Raw genomic sequence first — 21,445 nt, forward strand, 5'->3', positions numbered from 1 at the left:
CCCACCTCAAAATCCCACCACAACTGACATAGTGTTTTGACCTACATGATAGGAGACCAATTTTTATGTTGTATAACTCACCAACCCAGTGATAAATTATAAAATATGAATAAGATTTGCCAAGATTGCACACTGAAAGTTGTAAAGCACTTCTTGTGTACATAGTTCTGATTTGGGGAGGCAAGGAGAGAATAATTTCATAACAAGTGCTCAAAATAACCCTAGAAAATCACCTGGGTATATCAAACTTCCTAGCATAATTCTTAGCAGATTGTAGCAAACATTAAGTAAATAATCTGGGATATTGAAAGTGTCTGTACTTTATCAGTTTTGCAAAGGAGACACAAGCATAAGTGGGCATGACTTGCTGATAGTCTAAAAAATATAAGTGTTATGTTTGGAAACTCCTTTTATACTTAACTATGTGAAACCAAATTTCATTTTGTGACTAACCATGCAGTTGCTATTATCTTCTATAAATGTTGTTTTTAGGAGTCCTACACAATGGAAAATTCCTCCAGAGATATGCCTAGTGGAAGGCATTTTACACATTACTTAACTGAAGAGCCCTTTGTGTCAGTTCTCTGTTGTAGGGTAAAAAACAGCTCTTAACCTGAGCAGCTTTGAGGAGACTTTAAAACTGCCAAAGCCTAGCTCCACATTGCAAGAGTTTGCTTTGGGATAATCTGTGTAGGTCTAAGGCATCAAAATTCTCAAAAATTTTCTAAGTGATTCCAGGAGAGTTCTAATGTAATTCTTTCCCCTGTAGTCTCTTATGGTTCTGTTTCTTATCTATTTATGGATTTTGGCACTTTAATATTTTATTCTCTTTATAACTTCTCTTTAAAAGAAATATTTTTAATTTTCAAAAATTATAAAATATAATAACAGGAATTGACCAATTTGCTCCCGAGACTTTAATTTATGGAGAAGTTGGCAAAATTGTTCAGCATTTACATATGAGATACTGCTGGAGTGTTAGCCAACTTGCTCTTCATTTTGTACAATTAAAGTAATCATCTGCATTTTTCCTAAATTCATCTTGACCAAATAATCCCTTTGAAATTCATAAACTGATGGTATTAGTTCCATATACTGTAGTAATAATCACATGATGTAGGTGTTATAAAGGTAGTCAAAATGTTATTATTGACCATATCAGGCAGTCTTTAGATCAGGATTTATTTGTTGGAACTATGTGACATTGCACATTCCACATTCAAAATGAATGCTGTTTGAGGTTTCCAAGATGTTAAATTTAAATGAAAGGCTATGGACCCTATGATCATATCTTAGATTGTTTTAGTTCAATATTCAAATAATCTGGTATCATTGCATATTCTGTGCTGATGTATTATCCATTTCTTATAATAACCCTAACTTTGTGTGGCAATGGAGAGAAGTATTTAAAATGTCTTTGTAAGTCCCTAGGAGAATGTTAAAGACTTAATCAATAGAACATACCAGGAAGGTTAGCACATAACAACTCCCTTCTACCACCAACATGGTTCTTACTACAGCTTTTCTACCTCAGAGGACCTTCTAAATTCTTTTCAAAATGAAAAAGATTCATTCACAATGATTTACATTTAGTGCATTTTACATCAAGGAGTTACGTTCTTTCTTTTACTAACATCCTTTAAGATTCACCTCTCTAGAAAGTCTCACCAGGCTAAATGAAATATGATTCTGTTGATCTCTGGTTATATTGTTTGATAATGTATCAGAAGCCAAAAATAAAAAGGTAACATTCTATATATAAAAGCACATGTCAGAATGCCCCTTTTATTTCTCCAATTTAAGTACTTTGGTACATTTAACATTCTCTTCTACCTGCCTGGGCAACATTTGTTCCTACCAGGATCTCCTTCATCAAACTTGTTTCATCAAGCTTCAAATCTCTGCTTGTTTTTTTTTCAGGAAACATTTGTCTGACCTTCCTCTGTTCATTGATTTATGTAGTCTTACATACAGTGTCTCTCCTAGTCTTGTGTTCATGCTTCCATGAGTGACTATTAGATTACGCTCTTTTGGAAGGCTGTGACTTTAGGACCTACAAACCCAGGCTCTGTGTTTGCTTTTGTTTATTCATTTCCAGTGCTCAGTCCAGTGCCTAGGTTCGGTAGATAACTGATGGTTGAAGGAATAAGTGAATCAGAAACTGTGATTTCTCTTTAAAATAAAGCTGGAGTTCCACTCCAATCAACAGTTTTACAATACTTATTTTTCCCCTTTTTAAAAAATTTTATTGGTACATTTTAGATATGGATAATGATAACATTCATCATAAGGAATTTGTCCCTGTGCATAACATATCTTGCTTCCCTTTTTTCCCATTCATCTTCCCTCCTTTCAATTTAACTTTCCCTACTTATTTACAAAAGTTTTATCTCTATTTTTTTCTTTTTTTCCTTGTTCTTTCTTTCCTTTTCTCCTCCCCCATCCCATGTTCCCTTTCTCATTTGAACATTCTCTTCCCATTTCTCAATAATCTATTATACATTTTGGTCCTTATTTACACTTATGGCTTCTCAGACAAGAGAAACAATGTGGTATTTAAGTATGTGTGTCTGACAAGGGACTGGGGATTTAGCTCAGTAGTGTAAGTGCCTGCCTGGTAAGTTCAAGGTCATGAGTTCAATCCCTGGTACCCAAAAAAAAAGTGTGTGTGATTTATTTAATTTCAAGAGGCACCCATTTATCTAGAAATGTTTCAAGATTGTCCTTTATGGCAGAATAGTACTCCAGTGTATGAAAAACACATCTTGTTTATCCATTCACCAGCTGATGGACATTTGGTATGTTTTCAGTATTTAGTTATTACAAACTGTGCTTTTACAAACATGGGTGTGCATATATCACTGTAGTATGATGCTTTTATTTTTTTCAGGAAGATACCATGGAGGTGAATACCTGGGTCAACTAGAACCTCTCGTCCTAGTTTTATGAGGAATCTACTCACTGTTTTCCACACTGGTTGCACCAGTCTACACTCCCACCAAAAGTGCAGAAGTTTTCCTCTTTTTGCACAGCTCCACCAACATTTGTTACTGGTTGATTTCTTGATAATAGCTATTCTTTCTGGGATGAAAGGGAGTCTTAGTGTTGTTAAATTTGCATCTCTCAAATGACTGGTGATACTGAACATATTATGTATTTTTTTTTTTTTTGCTGTTTGTGCTTCATCTCATTTTTAGACTGGGTCTTTAAATTTGGGGGAGCAGATCTGATTTTAGTTCTTTACATATTCTAGATACTAGTCCTTTGTCTGAAGAACATCTAGCAAAAATTTTTTCCTGCACTGGATTTTTCTCTTTACTCTATTGGCAGTTTCTTTTGCTGTACAAAAAGTTTTTAAGTTCTTTTTTCTAATAACTTTTAATATTCTGTTCTTCTATTGAATTGCTGGAATCTAGACTATTATATACCTTGCTGTGAGTTTTTTTGATCATGGCTCATTGTTAGGTTATTTTTCCCTGCTTGGAAAATCTACCATTATTTCTGTGAACAGGTATTTTACGTCATTTGCCCCATCTCCTGTTCTTTTCATTGACTCTGATCAATCCTATGGTATTTTCCTTTGTACCATCAAGCAGCTGTTGGATTGATTTTTCATAGTTTCTTACTGTTTCAAGAAATCTTTCATTTCATATTCATTAGCCACAATCCTGTCTCCTCTATCTGACATTCTGTCCTCACTTTGGGTCATTCTGTTGGGTATACTTTCAATGGAATTTTAAATCTCCTGAATATCTATTTGAATCTGTCTCATGGATTCTTTTTCTTTCCCCCATTGGGTTTTCATGATTTCCATAATTTTCCTAAACTTCTCAACTTTTTAAAAATCTGTATCTGTTCTACAGTCACAATGTCTTTCATTGTGGTCACCATCTCTGTAGTTACCTGAAAAATTATTTCTGATTTAATTTTCTTTAGAGTTTCATTCATCTGCTTGGTTACTTCTGCCCTTACCACTGAATTTCAGGCTGGTTTATGGCTGTGATGCTGAAAACTGACTTGTTCAGCCCACTGTGCTCTCTGTGCCTTATTTCAGCTTGAACTCAGCTCCTTGATTTCCTGCTATCTTGAATTTGGTTCCAGCTTACCTTGACACTGAGAGCTGCTGGATGGAGTCACCCTGAAGCTGCTTTGAGTTCTGAGCTCAGCTGGCCCCTCTCCAAGATGGCTACCAGCAAACCATCCTCTCCTGGATGTCTGAACCTGAGTAACTCATCAGTCACCGTAGTCTTTGATGTCCGCTACTCCATATACTGCTGCATTGCTCCACAGATGCCTCCAGGGTCACCAGTAGCCATTGTGCCTCTGTAGGTTCAAGCCACTCCTCCCATGCAATGATTCAGGGCTCCAAGAGAAAATGCCACTTGCCACCTCCTTTGTTTTCATTAAAGTCTGTGTTCGCTCTCCCTATAGGCTTCAATTCTTGCTTTAGATCCTTGCTGGGTCCCAGGGACCAACTTCCCTCTCCTTTTCCTCACATTGCTATATTCCAGTGTCTCAACACCAAATCCCATAGAGGACCTTTCTTCACCACTTTGCCATATTCCTGGAAGTCCAGAGGACTTCCAAATAGCTGGTCCAGAAATCAGCTTAGGTCCTTATTCTTCTTCTAAGCAAATCTCTGTTCTTACCTTCTTCTCCCATGTTCCACCACAAGGCTGCTCCCATCAGAGCAGAGGAAAGGCAGCTGTGGTGAGCTGCAGTGATAGCTTCCTTACACAGCACTTAATTTTTAAAAAGCTAATGGCTTATACAATACACTAAAAAATTAGTGATGAGAGTAATTGCACAAAAAATAATGGATTTTACTAAAATTATTTCTTTTTAAATTTTTTTATTTTAAAGAGAACAAAACCCAACAAAACAATTAAGTCAATCAAAACACAGCAGTGAAAGTGGTACAGAATTTCAAAACAGGACAATAGGAAATCAACAATAGATATCATAATATATCTTGCTATCTTCACAATAGTTGTCCATACTGTCAGACATAGCGAAATCAAACAAAACAAAATAGAATAAAACCAGTCAAAACATAACATTGAATAAAATAAAACAATAAATCAGAACAAAACAAAACAATGAGAATAGTACTGCACATTGTTATCACGAAAATAGTTGCTCAGGTTACCAGACACAGAAGTAAAACCAAAACAGTAAAATAGAACAAAACATTCGATTTCAAAAACAAGACAGGAGGTAATCCCCCGGTTGACACAATGCACTCTGCATCCTCCAGGTAGATGCCCTTATTTCCAAACCCAGGCCCGCAGACTCGATCAAACAATATATGCATAGAGCTACTCTGTTTCCCTCAATTGCTATCATGTCACACTGAGTCCTTCAAATCAGTTCAGGGGTGGGGGATTCTACTGATTTTTCAGCCCATGCATTGGCTGGTTCACAGGAAGCCATAATTTTTCTGCTGGCTGGGGCTCTTTCCCATTGGCATGGCGGTGCTTCTAAAATTATTTCTTATTAAACTGACTTTAAAACACAACCTGTACTTTTTTAAAGCCACTACTATAGTCTCAGCTTATTAATACAAAAGTTCTTTTCATGGTGTTAAAGAACACTGACCTTAAACTGAAGGACTACTAGAACTGGAGGATTTAATTCTCTTTAGTTTTTGTTTGTTACTTTGTTTTGGTAGCACAAGGGATGGAACCCAGGGTCTGGCATATGATACATAAGTCCTGTGCCATTGAGCTATATACCATTGAGCTATATCCCCCTTTATTTTGGAGACAGAATTTCACTAAATTGCCCAGACTGACCTAAAACTTGAAATCCTCCTGCCTCAGCTTTTGAGTCTGAACCACTATAGCCTGATGTTATTTTTTCCCTCTCTTTCTTCCTTTCCCTGTGCCTCTTCCTCTCCCTCCTCCTCTTCCTTTCCTCTTCCTATATAATTTTCTTCATTATGATTAGCTGCTTCCCAAATTTCAGCCAGAAATCAGGATCTATGAAAAACAGCTGTTTATTCCTAGGCAACTAAAAAACCAACGCCCTCTAGAGGTGAAAATATTCTAAAATGTTCACACAAAAAAATAGTCTTGGGCTTTGCTACCTGTGTGTAAGTGACACACAAATGCCACCTTCAACTTAAAGAGCAACATTCAGGCGCTAAATTAGCACTCATTTAAGGTTTTTTCAATCAATAAGAACTTGATATCTTACAAAGTAGTCCCTTTCCTGACTTTTTATAAAACAACTTTGGCATTGTTTTAACAAGAGGTTAACTCGTGACTCAGTGCCTCTTAGCCCATATTAGGGAAAATGTGTAGATGTAAGGAGTGGCGAGCAATTAAATTTTCCCCTTTATTAATGCTGCATGGTCTTTCCAGCAGTTTCCAATCAACTAAATATTATTGGCCTCGAATCAAAAAGACAATCAAAAAGAACACACTCTGCAAGCTAAAAAACTATCATGTTTTCTTCATAGAAAATCCTGCTGGAAACACTGGGAGAAGCTCCACAGCAATGTTGGTTGAGCCAAGCACCAACTGACGAAGGATGAAAAGTGGATGTGGCGCTTATTCTGGTATCACTGGGTGCCTTGTAATAGCAACTGCACAGTCATGCATGTTTTATTCTCTCTTTGTTATGTTTTCCAGAGGGATAACCAGTTGGTGATAGAGTGACAAATGAAAAGTAACCTGACTCCATTAACCTGCTTACCCCTGCCTGGGAATGATGGGAAGGAACAGCCTTTTGCTTTGAAAGAGTGGAACAGGTATGGAAGAGCTCCTTTCATTGTGTCGTTTTTATCTTTCTTTTCTCATCTAGTTCCAGGACAGTTGAAAACAGCAAACTGCTCCTGTTTGAGAACAGAATCGAAGTCCAGAAACAGGTACTGTAGTCATCTGTAACATTTCTGACTGGCTCCATCTTCAGTTGCTGATTATGCAAACACTAATGCAATTAAGAGGCCATTATAAGCAAATAAGTAATCATACTAAGAATGGTTACTTTTAAATACATGGTTGATATTTTGGATATAGGTGTAGTTTTTGCTCTACTAAGTAGATTTTTTTCATGAAGGAATCAGAGAAATAATGGCAAAATAGTACAGTATGTTGGTTTCCCCAGTGACAGCCATTAAACTGTGTTTGATGTGTTTAAGGAGTTATTATTCTCTTCTACCTCCATTTTCTCAGTAATGAAGGGATCCTGCTAAGTTTGATTTTTTTTCCCACTTTTCAAAATTCACATAGTAGATACAGTTGGAGCTTCCTTCACTTTTAAAGGAAAATTTGATCTCAACATGAAAAATTTAGAACACCATTCTTAGGACTTCTGGAATTAGAATTTTAAAATTATTTATTTTGACTTAATGCTTGTTATCATCAGGATGTTGTACATTCTTTCAATAACTTTTACCCAGAAATAGGTGAACAGCATATGACTTAGTAGTGACTGTCAGTGGTCAATGCTTTAAGAAATTGTAATATTAATGACATGATAATGCAGCTGTAATGTAATTGAAACTCAGAAGACTATTGTGTGATCAAAAGTAAATTATTTAATGACTTTACATGGAAACAGCCCATTGAATAGCTTATAGATGAGAGCCTATGACTAATGAAGAATTAACTTTCACATAGGAATATTAGAATTGGAACAACTAAAAAAAATTCATATTACTATAATTGTACTTTACATAAAGTCTTAAATAAGGTTATGGATTCATTTTTATTTAAAGTTGTTTAGGAAGAATTTTTATAGCATATCTTAAATACTGCTCTGCAGTCAGTATATCTCAGGGACTAATACAATTTTGTACACTGAGTTTCAACATATTATTCTATGGTTTCTGACACTAAATGTCATCTAAATAAATAATATAGAGAGAGTCTGGTTTCTAGCTCATCAAGGAGATAAAAGTGTATTGTGGCTTGACCCACAAACAATTTTAGTCTTTTTGTTTATGTTTAAGTCTATAGAATCTGTTAACTAGCAACTACATTGACAAATTTCTTATGTTCCAATATAATGCAAATTTTTAAAAAAGCATCTTCTTTTTAAAGGAGAATAGGATAAATGACAATAAACACTGAAGTTCTCATGCCACTTATTGTGGGTAATAATGCACATAAAAGTATTAGTTGGTTACAGGATTTCACTTAACACAAATAAAATATAATAATGTTGTTATATTTCTAAATGAAGTACTAACTTGGAAAAGAACAAATCTAAGGAAAAACTTGTGACTAAGTATTTGTGAGTATGAGTGTCTATGTCTGAAACTGAGAAGTGGAATCTGCCTTTTTTTTTCCATCAGAAAGGGTAGTATACAAAAGCAGGGTCCTAAAGCAGGGACACATCAATCCCAGACTGCTTCCAGAATTATTCTCTGGAAGGGCTTAATGTAGCCTCCCATTAAGCCCATATCCCTTATTCTGCACCTGGGATAAATTTGAAGGAGGCAACTTTAGAAAAAAAATGTACTAAGGCCTTTGTTAGGCTCGCTAGGGTGCCACAGTCAAAAGAAGAAAGGATACTGGACCTGGTACTAGCACCCTAACCACTAGGAACCTCAGTGTCATCTGTGTAAATGTTAATGTTGAGGATGCTTTACTCATAGGTATTGGTATACCTAGTACAAATGATGCCTAATAAGTCTAATGCATCCCATTCCCATCACCAACCTAGTCAGCAGAAAAAAAGAAAGAGCCCAGAGCTTTGGAATGGAGAGGGAAGAGAGTTTTGTTTTGTTTTAATTTTTTCACAGGTGGCAGGAGCAAGTTTAACAAAGATTAAAAGGGTGCAGAACTATGGATGATGTGGTTTCCAGAACTCAGTATAGCCAGGGCCATCCAGAGATGCCTCAGGTGTTTTTGACTCAGTAGCCAGGAATGTTTGTTTTTATCTGGCTCGCAGACTGGGCTCACAACAGAAGTTCCTAAGTTCTTATATAAGCTGTTTCCTAATTCCCCTTTGGAAATTCCCTTTAGTCTGTGTGCAGAACTAGTGGCTGCCTTTAGGCAAGTCACCCCACAGCCCTTAGATCCCATTGTACCCTCCATCTCTTGATTTGGGGGTCAGTTTTAGGGCTGGGTTGCACTGGTTGAGTGTTACCACTCTTCAGGGTTCTTGAGAGGAATAAATGCAGTAACACATGTGAAAGTGATTTGTTAATTGTAAGACATCTACAAATATCAAATATTTCACAGTGTGGCACACTGCAAAAACATAGACTAGAATTTAATATATCTGAATTTTAGGCTCATCTGTGTCAACCTGAGAAAGTTAGTTTACTTGCATTAGAGTCAGTTTCCTCATCTGTAAAATGAGACAGCAATGTGCTTTTACCCCTGGTAGGTTACCAGATAGTAGTTTTCTAAGATCCTTCATAAGGTGGCATTAATCATCATATTATAAATTTATCATGATTAAAACAGGAAAAGAATGTTTGGTCCCTAGCGTGATAGGCTTGAGCAGCTGATTTGGGCAGCACTCAGAGCAGGCATTGCTGAAGGCCAGATGTCTTACGCCATGTTTAGTTTATATATTTTGTGTTTGTATACTCCATTTGTATTTTTTATGAAGGGAAACAGTTATCCTGGGGATCAGATCATTTCCATCAATCTATGGCTTTATGCCCTCCTTGTGGGCAGAGCTCAGGAAGCAGCAAATCATCTGACTGCCAGTTGACTCACTCACCGAGAGATGTTATTGTCATTGGGCCAGTGCGAGAGCAGAGAATCAGTCTATTCTTTTCCTCAGTGGACAGCTACATACAAGTTAAGTCAAAATTACACAGTGGCTTGATAAACATGGATTCCCATGGATCAAATGCTTAAGAACATCAAGATGAAATTGCCAGATAAGTTTCTCTTGCATAGAGATGTTTACCCAGTGGACAAATCTTTAGACTCTTTTTCTTCTCAATAGTGCTTAAGTGGCTCAGCCACATTTGCCTCTGAATTTGTTTTCCTATGCATGTCCAGGTCTAAGCACTCAAAATAAAATTTCAGAAGGGCTGGGAATGTACCTCAGTATGAGTCTTGGGTTTGATTTCTAGTACTGAAAAAAAAGGCCTATGTTGCCATGAAGACCTATGTACTCAGATAAAGGAGAACTAGCTAGCTAGTAGGAAAATTATCTACTATAATTACTTCTGGTCAAAATGACTCAAAAGGTACTTGTTAAAATGCCTAGATAACATCTAATTTCAAGGACTCTGAATTATCATGTTGATGGAATTTAATTATTTAAATTGACAAATTGTATATATTTATAATATGCAGTATATTTTGATATAGATACATTATAGAATGGCTAAATTGAGCTTAGCACATCCATTATCACACATATTAACCTTTTTATGGTGACAACAGCTAAAATCTACTTTCTTAGGACTTATAAGGACTAAAATGCATGATGATTAACTATAGCCACCATGCTTTACAAGAACTCTTCCTATCCAACTGAAAGTTTATGTCTTTTGACATCTGTAGTCTTCTTGACTACAGTACACTCTCTGAATGGCACCCTATGCTGTCTGGTATAAAAATAGTTGCCTTTTTTCTTTGAGCTTGCTATGTCCTGCATATATTACATGCCTTATTTCTAAAACTCTAAGATAGTCTTAGGGTAGAGCGGTATTATTCCTACGCTTAGGTGAAGATACTAATACTAAATTGTAGATAAAGGATGCCCCCAAAGTGTGCTTTTGTCTTTGAGGGTTCAAAAGCCATACACAGCAGGCAAACAGGCCAATCACCTAACCTTTTCTGAATAGACTGCAGGAGTAAGGTAGGCTCTAGAGGTAGGCAGTTCTGGGACTTGATACCTGCAGAGAAGCTCTAACCTAAGTCCCAGAAGAGATCAGGAATGTTCTATTGATACTTAAAAAAAAAAAAGGTAGGGGGGGGGGTTATTTTAACTCGTCCTCACTGGCCAGCTCAATAGAGGTGGAATAAAATTGCTGGATAAATTTGGAAAATATACAAAAAGAAGTTACACAAATTTGACCCAAAGTAAAATGAAAAACTTAAATTTGCCTAAGTTTTAAGGATCAATTCTTAACACTTCTGAATCAGCCATGTGTTTAAGTAGCATTGTCTTCAGTTTGTGGATGAAGCCGTATTTCATTTGGGTGTGTCTGTCAGTCTCATTTGACCCCAATTGGAAGTTTTGGCTCTCTTAACAGTTTTCTCCCTTCATTTTGCAGCAGCGCACAAATATACTTCATATCGTCATTTTACGAAAGTTTAAAAATGAACCATCTTGCCCCTTTAGAGAGAGGAATTTAGAGTGCATAACTTTTATGACTATTTTTCCCCTTGGTTTTTCAGCTTGAGAAAATGGCACGTAATCTACCTAAAGAAAGACAGCGATCTATGTCAACGACTGGAGAAACTCTATATGAAATTCTTGGTCTTCATAAGGGAGCATCAAATGAAGAGATTAAGAAAACCTACAGGTACTGATGAGCTTCACTAGTGATATTTCCTATGCTACTAGAGGTGGTTATTTTGTGAATGGCAAGTAGCTCTAGTTAAAGACATAAGCTTCTTGCTAAGATCAAGTCAACTTATTTTGGTCCCCATGTTCCTTGCTCTGCAACATAAGCAATTCAGAGTAAACAGTAATGATTTTATAAAAGAATTATCTGGTGATACTGATGGAGAGGAAATAAATGTATCTCCCAACCTGCCAGATATCAGATATGCTGAGTTCACATTTCCCAAAATCAAAGAATGAATTCTGAAGAACAATAGAAGTTAAGAGTAAGAAAATTTACTGAGTAGTAGAAATACCTCCTCAGAGATAGGTGGGGTTCTAAGTGGGTTGCCACATGCTGGCACATGTGTTTCTTGCACATACAGAGCAAGTTTTATAGAGCAAAATCATGAGTAGATACAAAGTCATGAGGTGGGACAAAACTCTGATCAACCAACATGGTGACATGTTTAGTTGTTTAAGTAATATTGATCCAATAGCAAGCAAGTCAGGGAGCAAGAATACACAGACAGAACAAGGACCTTTTCAGGAGGAGACTAACCAGACTAGCCACCCCCTGGGGCAACTGCTATTAATGTTAATTTGTTGTTAATCTCTCTGGAAGGTATGTAGGCCTGGTCATTCTGTCTGTATTTTGAGGCTTGTCTTCCAACAGATGCATCTCTAGCCATAATTGTAATGTAAGCCCAACCCTGTCTGACAGCCTACAATATTTCACCTAATGTAGTTATCTATAATTATACCAAATCTTAGGAAAGGATAGCCAGTGTTCTAGGTTAAACAGAGGGAAAAAAAAACGGGGGGGGGGAGGGAAGAAGGGAGCGGGAGGGAGAGAGAAAACAGGAAGGAAGAGAGAGAGACACAGAGAGATAATCAAGTACCATCAATAGCTGTAATTTAACCTATGTGATACATTTCTAAATATGGTAGAGGGATATTTCCTCCCCTTCATTCTGTCCTTGATAAAGAAGATTTATCATTATTACTATCTTGTAAACTATACTATTTAAGTCCTTAAGTTTGATATTTTCTGATTTAAAACTAAGTAAGCTACATTTCATATCTAATTTAATACTAAGTAAGCTACATTAAAAAAAAGTTTAATTTTCTAAGAATATATTTATAATTTATTGGACAAAACTTACAAATTATGAAAACAGCAACATTTATTCATAATTCTACCCTAGAAATAATTGCTTCTGATATTTTATCTCCTTCATCTTTTTTAGAGAAGATATTTGAAATTTAAACTGAATTCACCTATGTTCTCCAAATATATTTTTAATAAATCTGATAATGAAAATATTTTGATCGTAATATAATTTTTAATGTTTGCAGCCTTTGGTTTTTGTCTAATTTATTTCATTATTTTATAAGCCACCATTTAGCATACAAGTTCTTTTAGTTTTTTCCTATACTTAATATTCTTATGCATAAATCATGATGCCTATTTCCAATTACTTGCTTATTAAAGAACAAAGCTATGCCCTAATAGGAAAAAGTTAAATCAAAATATAATTTTAATGTTACTTCTTGATTTCATTTTGAGTTTTTTTAATTTATCAGTTTTTAAATGTATATAAATTAAAAATTTTAACAGACAAATTTGTTAGTCATTTCCTTTATAACTCCTGCTTTGCCTGTCACAGTTAAAACATATCTCCCAATTATAATTCATAAAATGTTAATTTCTATCTAATACATTTATAATTTTGGCTTTATGCTAAATCTTTGGCTCATCTGGAGTTTTGTTTTAATCTAAAAAATGAAGTTATTTTTGCATATCACTAGCCCACAATATTTACTGTTATCCATTGTTATCTATTATGCAATGGAAAATTCTTTGGCCTTGTACTGAGTTTCACCATGTGGGAAACTCTGAAACTTGAAATGCTTTCAAAAAGCTTGAATTGGCCAGGCATGGTGGCACAAACCTGTAACTCCATCACTTGGAGGCTGAGGCAGGAGGATCACTGAAATTTTGAGACCAGTCTGGATTACAAAATCAGTTCAAGATCAGCCTGAACCAAATAGTAAAACCCTTTCTTCAAGAAGACAAAAAGAAGCAAACAGGAGCTTGTATTGAAGGATAAATGCCAATAGCATAAACAGTCATTTGGATCCAAAGAGTTGTGTAAAAATGGTAAGTTCTAATATTGATCTTCTAGTTTATATTTTACTTAAGAAAAGAGAACATTTTTGTGTCATTTTGCCTTAGAATTATCAAGAAGGAAGTCTACTAGGAGAGGCCCAGGTGCCTGTTGGTGGCTGTCTTTGTCTGAAGGTGATTCCACTGTTTTCTTGAGGCTTTAGGCCGAGCTATTACGTTAGGGCTTTGTCATGAGAATGGAAGTGAGTACATTGTAAGCTTAATACCTCTAAAAATGCTACTCAAACAAGGAGAAAAAAATTATATCCACTACCTTGTGATTCTTAAAAAACTTGCTTCACTTTACAAATGTGATTTTAATTGTCTTTATTAATTTTTTTAACCTAAAATTTCAGGTCATGTCCTAATTAAGTCATCAATTATGCTGAGTTGTTTGCGAGTTTAATAATTACAACAAAGTCATTTCATGTAATCAGTGTCTTGCTATTAATTTTGTTTTAATGTCATATAAACATTATTTTTCAACTGATTAGGATACTAGTATGCTGCCAAAAGCATCTACTTCTATCTAAATTGCACATTTATATTCTGCAAGTTATTCAAAATGTATGAGCAAGCTTCAAATCCACTGAGAATATTACTTCTATATTCAAGGATCTGGATCACAGCAGTGACAACATAGTGAAATTAAAACACTGAAATTTAATAAAATTACCAACTGTTGAATCCATAAGCTGCTTAACCTCTGTTATCTTTGGTTGTCTTCTGGGAATTATAAGGTTTTCTGTTTTACATTTTATTTTTATATTTACTTTACTAAAATTAGAGCATATAAAGAGGTATACCAAAAAAATCTCTCTTACCTCTTATACCCCCAGTAACTTCAGAGAAATACTGTTAACTCTTCAGGTACCATCTAAAAGATTTTATGCTTATATGAGTAGACATAAAGAACTTCATTCTAGGCAAGAAGGCATAGACTTATCTCTCCCTGTGCCTCCCTGCTAAGCATGACCAAAATTCTTGGCAATAACATGAGACCATAAAAAGAGAACTTAAAAATTAGAAAGGGAAGGTCAATTGATTGGGGTCCTCAGGACCAAAAGAACAATATAGTCGCAATTCTCATTTTTATAACTTCACTACCTCCATCCATCAGCAAGTGAATAGGCTCGTTCTTCCTTCAGTTTGGCCAAGGATCCTGCCCACAGAAGTAGCAAGAGGTGTTACGTGAAAGCTGTCCTAACAACAATGGGCCAGAAGAACTGCTTTTGTTTCTCAGGAGCTTGAGGCTACTCTCTTCCTCCCAGAGACTTCACTTAATAGTGGCCACCCCGGAAGGAGATTCTGCCTCAGTAGGCACCAAGCCCAGGAAGTACTTTTAGTCCATTTCAGCTCCTTCAGCAAGGACTGTGGGTGCCTCACAGGAAGGAGAGAAACCATGCAGACCAAAATAGAACCATAACACCTCAGAAAACTAGTAACCTAGTCATAAAAGTAATGTAGGACCTTGCTAAACCTAAGAGTGGTGACTACCGATTAAAATACAAGATTTAAATAGAATCCAAAATAGAAATATCTAATACAATAAAATTACCTGTCATAAAAAGAACCAATAAAATCACAACTTGAATGAGAAAGATTATCATTTGATTCCTACACTGACATGATACAAATCTTTTAAAAGATTCAAGTAATTACCAAAAAAATCTTGAAGCAAGTGAAAACATAGAAAATCTTAATGTTGTTTTAAAAACAAATAGAGTCCTAGAACTGAGAAATAATGAAATTAATACTAATGGGATGAGCTAAACAATGCAGCAGAAATGAAAGAGAACAGAAGAAAGTTGAGGATAGAGCAGTAGAATTAATTGAGTCTGACAATAAAGAAAAAATAAACTGAAAATGAGTAGAGTCTCAGAAACCTACGGGACACTTGTAACTTTGGGGTCCTAGATGAGGTTGAGAAAAAATATAAAATACAAAGAGCACTCAAAAATTAATAGGTGAAATTCCCTGAAATTCTGCAAAAGATATAAACTTAAACTCAAAAACTGGATGAATTAGATTAGGAAAAACCCAAAGAAATATATGTCAAACACAATGTAATCAAAATTCTAAGAACTAAAATCAAAACAGCCTGAAAGCAGCCAGAGAGAAATAATACAATATCTATAGGGATAAAATAATTCAAACCAATACCTATACGGATAAAATAATTCAAATGACAGTACAGTTCCTTTTTTTTTTTTTTTTTTTTTTTATTGGTACCAGGGATCAAACTCTTGATCACGCACTTGCAAGGCAAGGACATATGCCTGCTGAGCTAAATGCTCAGCCCTAAGCTAAGTCCCCAGTCCAACAGTATAGTTCTCATCTGAAGCAACAGAGGCCAGAAGAAGATGGACATAATTTTCAAGCGCTGAAGGAAAAGAAATGTCAGCTGCAAACTCAGTATCTGGCTAAACTGTATTTCAGGAATTAAAGGGAAATTAATTCTCAGATAAATCTGAAAGAATTATTATCTAGCAGATCTACTCTTAAACCACGGCTTAAGGAAGATCTATTCTTAAAGAATGACTTAAATTCTCTAAAAAGCCGAGGATTTAGCTCAGCAGGGTAAGGTTCCTGCCTGGCAGGCATTAGGTCATGAATTCAGTTCCTGGTACCAAAAAAAAAAAAAATCTCCAAAAGAAAGAAAATGTTAAAGAATCTTAGATCATCAGGAAGAGAGAATAATGGAGACAAAATATGGGTAAAGACTTCCTCCTGTGCATAAATTTTCTGAATTATGTATGATGATTAGTACAAAATTAAAAGTGGGAGGATAAAAGGACCTAAATGAAAGTAATATTTTCATACTATATGCAAATTAGAAAAGACTAACTGGTATCCATAGACTCTTGCTTTCTCTCTCTCTGTCTGTCTCTCTGTCTCTCTCTCTCTGGCTCTCTCTCTCTACCCCTGTCTCTCATACAAACACAGGCACATATGCAAACACTAAGAAAACTATACAAAATAATACTCTAGATGTCACAAACAAATCAAATGAAATTCTAGAAAAATCTTCAAATAACCCAAAGTAACCCAAGGGAAAAGAAAAATGAAAAAACAAAACAAAATAGAAATGGTAGAGTTAAGCCACAACATATTTAATGTAAATGATCTAAATATATATTCTGTCTTATACAAATGGGATGTTATTGCTTGTATACATTGTATTCCTAGTGTCCATTAGAAATGATCAGTTTATGGAAAATTTCCTCATTGTTTTCATGCCTCATAATTCAATCAATGTCCTGTTAATAGGTTTTATTAGACTGTTCTGCCTTCAAGGTTGTCTTTTTTAAAACCAAATTTGAGCATTAATAAGGGATAGTTCTTCGCCTCAGATAGGTAGATAGAAATGGGAGAAGGAAATCAGTTTTAGTCCCTGTTCACTTTCCAGTTTTTAATGTCCCAATTCCAGTTTGTTAGTGCAAATATTTTAAAAATATTGCTAAGTCATGTTTATCAAAGTCTCTCTGTTCTTTGGAACAGAGGATCACAATCCCTCCACCTGATTGTCCCCTGCTACTAACACTAGCAAGGCTGTGGAGTCCAACTCTGTGGAAAGGAAAAGAAAAATGTTTTCTAAGAGAGGTACAAAGTCAGGAAAGAAATAGCAGAATCTTCAGTTGTTCATTCCTTTATAGAATTATCATAAATAGCAACTTCACCACTTTTATGCCTCTGTATAAAAAATGTTTTTTATGAAATATATAAAGCATCTTTTAAAAAATTTTTCTGAAACTCAATCATACTTCATTAAGTAGCTGGTATACTTGAATCCTCTGCTACAACAAAGGACATCTGGGAAAGATAAAAATAGGAAAACTTTTATTGTGTGAGTCCATCAGACACTGAAGTTTTTGCTTCATTGAGATTTTGTAAAAAGAAATGAAATCGTCTTTTCAAGGTACATGGATCCTTTTGTGGAAAGCACAATGAAAATACCAGGTATCATGATCAAACAAATATTCCCATTATCCTTGTAAGTCTAAAATTACCCTGCCATTTGATGCTACTGTTCAGAAACCATTTCCCTAGTACAAGTTGGATTTTCAGTCCCTATCAGAAGTGGCATATCACAGAATGAAACTCACGACGAGTCTCACCTGGGACCTCCATTAATGACTGAAACTGGCTTTGACATTGCAGAACACAATCATTCCAAGGGTCTTAAGGTCTAAGGCTCATTTAACCCAACTTTCTCATTTCTGGGCTAAGTCATTTAGTTGGGAAATGCTTCCATGAGATTAGCAGATATTTTGCCCCTGTTTTTCAGTGCTTACATCTTTCCACCCCCTTATCATGCAGTCTGAAAGAGACTCATTTGAGTTAGCCTAGAATATTTAAGACTGTATCTTTCATCATTTGCCCTAATGTGGCATGGCTATGTTTTGTCTTCCCATCTAATTTAGTCTTTCAGAGCCAACAGAGTCTCTCAATCAGGAAGATGGTAAAGGAAGCTGAGGAAGGAGAGACACCTGCCGCTGCAGTTCCCTTGTCATTCACCCACGCACAGCTGCTCTGCTGTTATTCGGTACCACCCCATGGTACACATAGCGGGCATGTCCTGCTAAGTCTCTTTCTTTAGTCTCTAAGAATTTAGTCTCTAAGAATCTTGACTACTTCTTCAAGCCCAGAAGTCTTTCCTGCTATTTATGTTGAAACTTGAGCAAGGTGCCAATGCTTCTGTGCTCTGTGACAAGAAGGAATGTGGCTGAATGGAAGGATTGGCTGTCTCTCTTTGTGATACCCCCTGATAGAGACTCCAGAAAGGGTCAAAGTTTGGAGAAAAGCTCCTTCCATTTTCTTGTCTCTTAGCCCTCTTTTTCTTTAGCATGCAGAGGCTTGCTTGGGCTGAATCAGAGAATAGAGATAATGTTGTTGTACACTCAGAATCTTTTTTTTTTTTTTACAACCTCTCTGACGGTTAAAGCTTTGCTCTTGGATCAATATAATTACACCTGGCTCTTTCTCCCCTCAGGTACATTCTTTCCACAAGATTTCACAGTTCACATCCCATGTTCAGATAGTCTTATATCAGGCTGTTCCACTGGTTTTAGACTTAATCTCTTGTGGCTGTTCTAGCGATACCTTGGATTTCTTTCTATGAGGTTGTTGCTAGGGGACTTTCTAACAGATCCTGACATGCCCAAATTTTTTAGGTTGCAATGATTCAAATATGTAGCTAGCTCTACCTCAGTCCTGCAACACGGCTACCTGACTCTGTTCTCCTTGATGACTTGAAAGAAGTGATCAAGTTTGGTATTTTGTTGCTGCTGAGTAAGCACTTTGGATGCATGGATTGGGTTCCTTCTTTTTTTGGCACAGACTAGCACATAAATATCCTTTGTTCCAAAATGAGTGGATTATAAGTGAGTGTGGTAGTGCACACTTCTATTTTCAGCATTTGGAGAGACTGAGGCAGGACAATTACATGCCAGAACCTAGCCTGGGAAACTTAGCAATTTAAACCCTGTGTCAAAATGAAAAAAAAATTTTAAAGGATTAGGGATGTGGTTCAATGTGCAAGGTCTGGATTCAATCCCTGGTACAGTAAAAAAATCAATGAATTATTGATTCATACCTCATACTGTCATGGATTGCAGAGGAAGCCAAGAAGTCTGGGGTACCGAGCAACAATTGGTATATCTAAAGTCTCTCACAATATCAATTGCTTTATGCCAGAAAGTTTCGTTCATTTTCCAACAAATACTTCTCACTGAGCACCAGCTACATGTTAGGTACTGTTTTAAGTACTGAGAAAATAACAATGAATGAGATAGATCAAACCTTTGTTTCCTACAGCCTACATCCTCTGCTGAAAGAGGGAAAAGATTATTAAAAATGGGTAAAATATACAGTATTTCAGATGTTAAGTGTAGAAAAAACCAAATTAATAGGATAGGGGAGTATTAGGATTGTACTGGATGTTACACATTGTCTTTTAGGTGTTCCACAGATATTTTAGCACTAAATCCCTCAAATGTAGTATATAATGCTCTAACAGTGAAGAGTGCAGAGTATAAACTCAAGAGAGACCTCATATTAAACCCCCTCTCTCAATCTCATTTTCTTCATTAAAAAAATAGATAGCAGTACTGACCTTAGAGAGCTGGTGAAGATTAAATGACATATACCCAGTATTTAGCCAACATCTACAATATGGGTACTGGGAGAAAAGCTCCAGTAGATGAGTTGAATAAATAGCCACGTAGCTTATAGAATAAATAGCAAGACTTCCAAGAAGATGGTGGAGTGGTTAAGCAGCAGAGAAAAAGCCTCTCTGAGATTTACTCTCTAAACAATGGAATAATAGCAATGCAAGGAAGACAAGAGGGAGGGAAGTGAATCCACCACACCCAGGAAGAATCTGAAGCAAGAATTGAAACTTATGGGGAGAACAAAGAGAGAAACTTCAAGAAGAAGGAGGTGGTGAGTGATGCCTACTCCCTGAGGCATGACTCACTGTGTGGGAAGAGTAGTTCAAGCCTGTGGACACACAGTGACTGTTGGCAATCCCAGAGGACTCCACAGAGACACAGCAGTTCAACAGAGGAGTGGATACCATGTTCTGCACTGGTTGGTGAATGGAGTGGATCTGGCCATCCTGTGAGAGCAGATGACTGGCTGGGAGCCATCCTGAGAAAGGAAAACTGAGCTTGGAACTCAGAACAATTGCTGATTCCATCCAGTGGCTCTTGACTGAGTTTAAACCCACAAAAGATGCACTGAGTGCTACATGCTGAATGGTCTGGTCTCAGCCTTCCAGCCAGAAAATAGCCTGAACTTCAGGGGATATATAGGTGCAGGTTCACTGAGATTATCCACTACTCCAACATGAAGCTTAATATTACTGGATTTCTGGGATAAATCAGCATAGGTCTGGACTCTTTCTTCACATGGTGTCTACCAGTGACAGGAGAAACTGAACTCAAAGTACACATTTTTCTCTCATTTCTTGTTTTTTGTTTGTTTGTTTGGTTCATTAGTTGGTATTTTTTCTTCATTGTTTGATCTTGTTTTTATACTAATGTGAATGTGGTTTCTAGATTTACTTGTGGTTGCTATGGTCTTCCTTTTACTTCTTCCTCCCCTCTTTCCCTCCTTTCTTCTGCACCAATTTCCCAAAGTTTGTGTGATCATTATTTGCGTTCCAGCCCTGAACCTAATCCCTTCCTCTTTTATTTCTCTTTTCCCCATAACCTCTTTTAAATTTTCTCTCTTCAGAGTAAAACTGGAATATTGAGGGCTTATTTACTGTATCCAATTTTCTTGGTTGTTTTAGGTTTGTCATATAACCACAAATTTAGTACATATGACTAAAAGTAGAAAATTAATAGCTATCTCATTTTGTCATTTTCTGAGCTATATTTGATGCTATCGTCTTTGCTGACTGTACTACTTTAGCCAAAGTGGCATAATTGTTCTCTAACTAGCTGTTCTTCCTGGTATACCAAGTCTGAGATTGCCTAAGGGTCACAGAAAATGCTGTGGGCCAGTAACAAAGAACCAGGGGCCAGGTCAAACAGGCAGAAACTTCTCATCCCCAGTAAACTGAAGAGGTAGAATCTTAAAACAGACCAAAATCCAAAAGCCAGTTACACCTCAAAGACACCTCTAAGAATTAGTTATTTTTATAAGGGTTCTAAATATTAACAGTAAATCTATTCATCATAGGAAATTTAAGACTTCCAGGAGAACATGGTGGAAAGATAACAGCAGCCATGGAGGCTCTCTGAGTTAGCCAGCTTAGAGTCCAGGAATGGTGTGGTGTGAGGAGTCCTAAGCAAGGGG

General features: G+C 36.3%; 1 protein-coding gene across 1 annotated transcript in view; it reads left to right on the forward strand.

Annotated features, from left to right (window-relative positions):
* Dnajc5b (DnaJ heat shock protein family (Hsp40) member C5 beta) overlaps positions 1-21,445 on the forward strand; it is a 128,979-nt gene that overhangs the window by 57,502 nt on the left and 50,032 nt on the right. The window contains exons 2-3 of the mRNA XM_003480074.3: positions 6,636-6,754; positions 11,322-11,449. Of these exons, the coding sequence (XP_003480122.1) occupies positions 11,331-11,449 (119 nt within the window). The 5' untranslated portion in view covers positions 6,636-6,754; positions 11,322-11,330. The remainder of the gene's footprint in view (positions 1-6,635; positions 6,755-11,321; positions 11,450-21,445) is intronic.

Source organism: Cavia porcellus, unplaced genomic scaffold (assembly GCF_034190915.1).
Source record: "Cavia porcellus strain 051 isolate PalLab524CR breed Dunkin Hartley unplaced genomic scaffold, mCavPor4.1 scaffold_10, whole genome shotgun sequence".
NCBI classification, from domain to species: domain Eukaryota; kingdom Metazoa; phylum Chordata; class Mammalia; order Rodentia; family Caviidae; genus Cavia; species Cavia porcellus.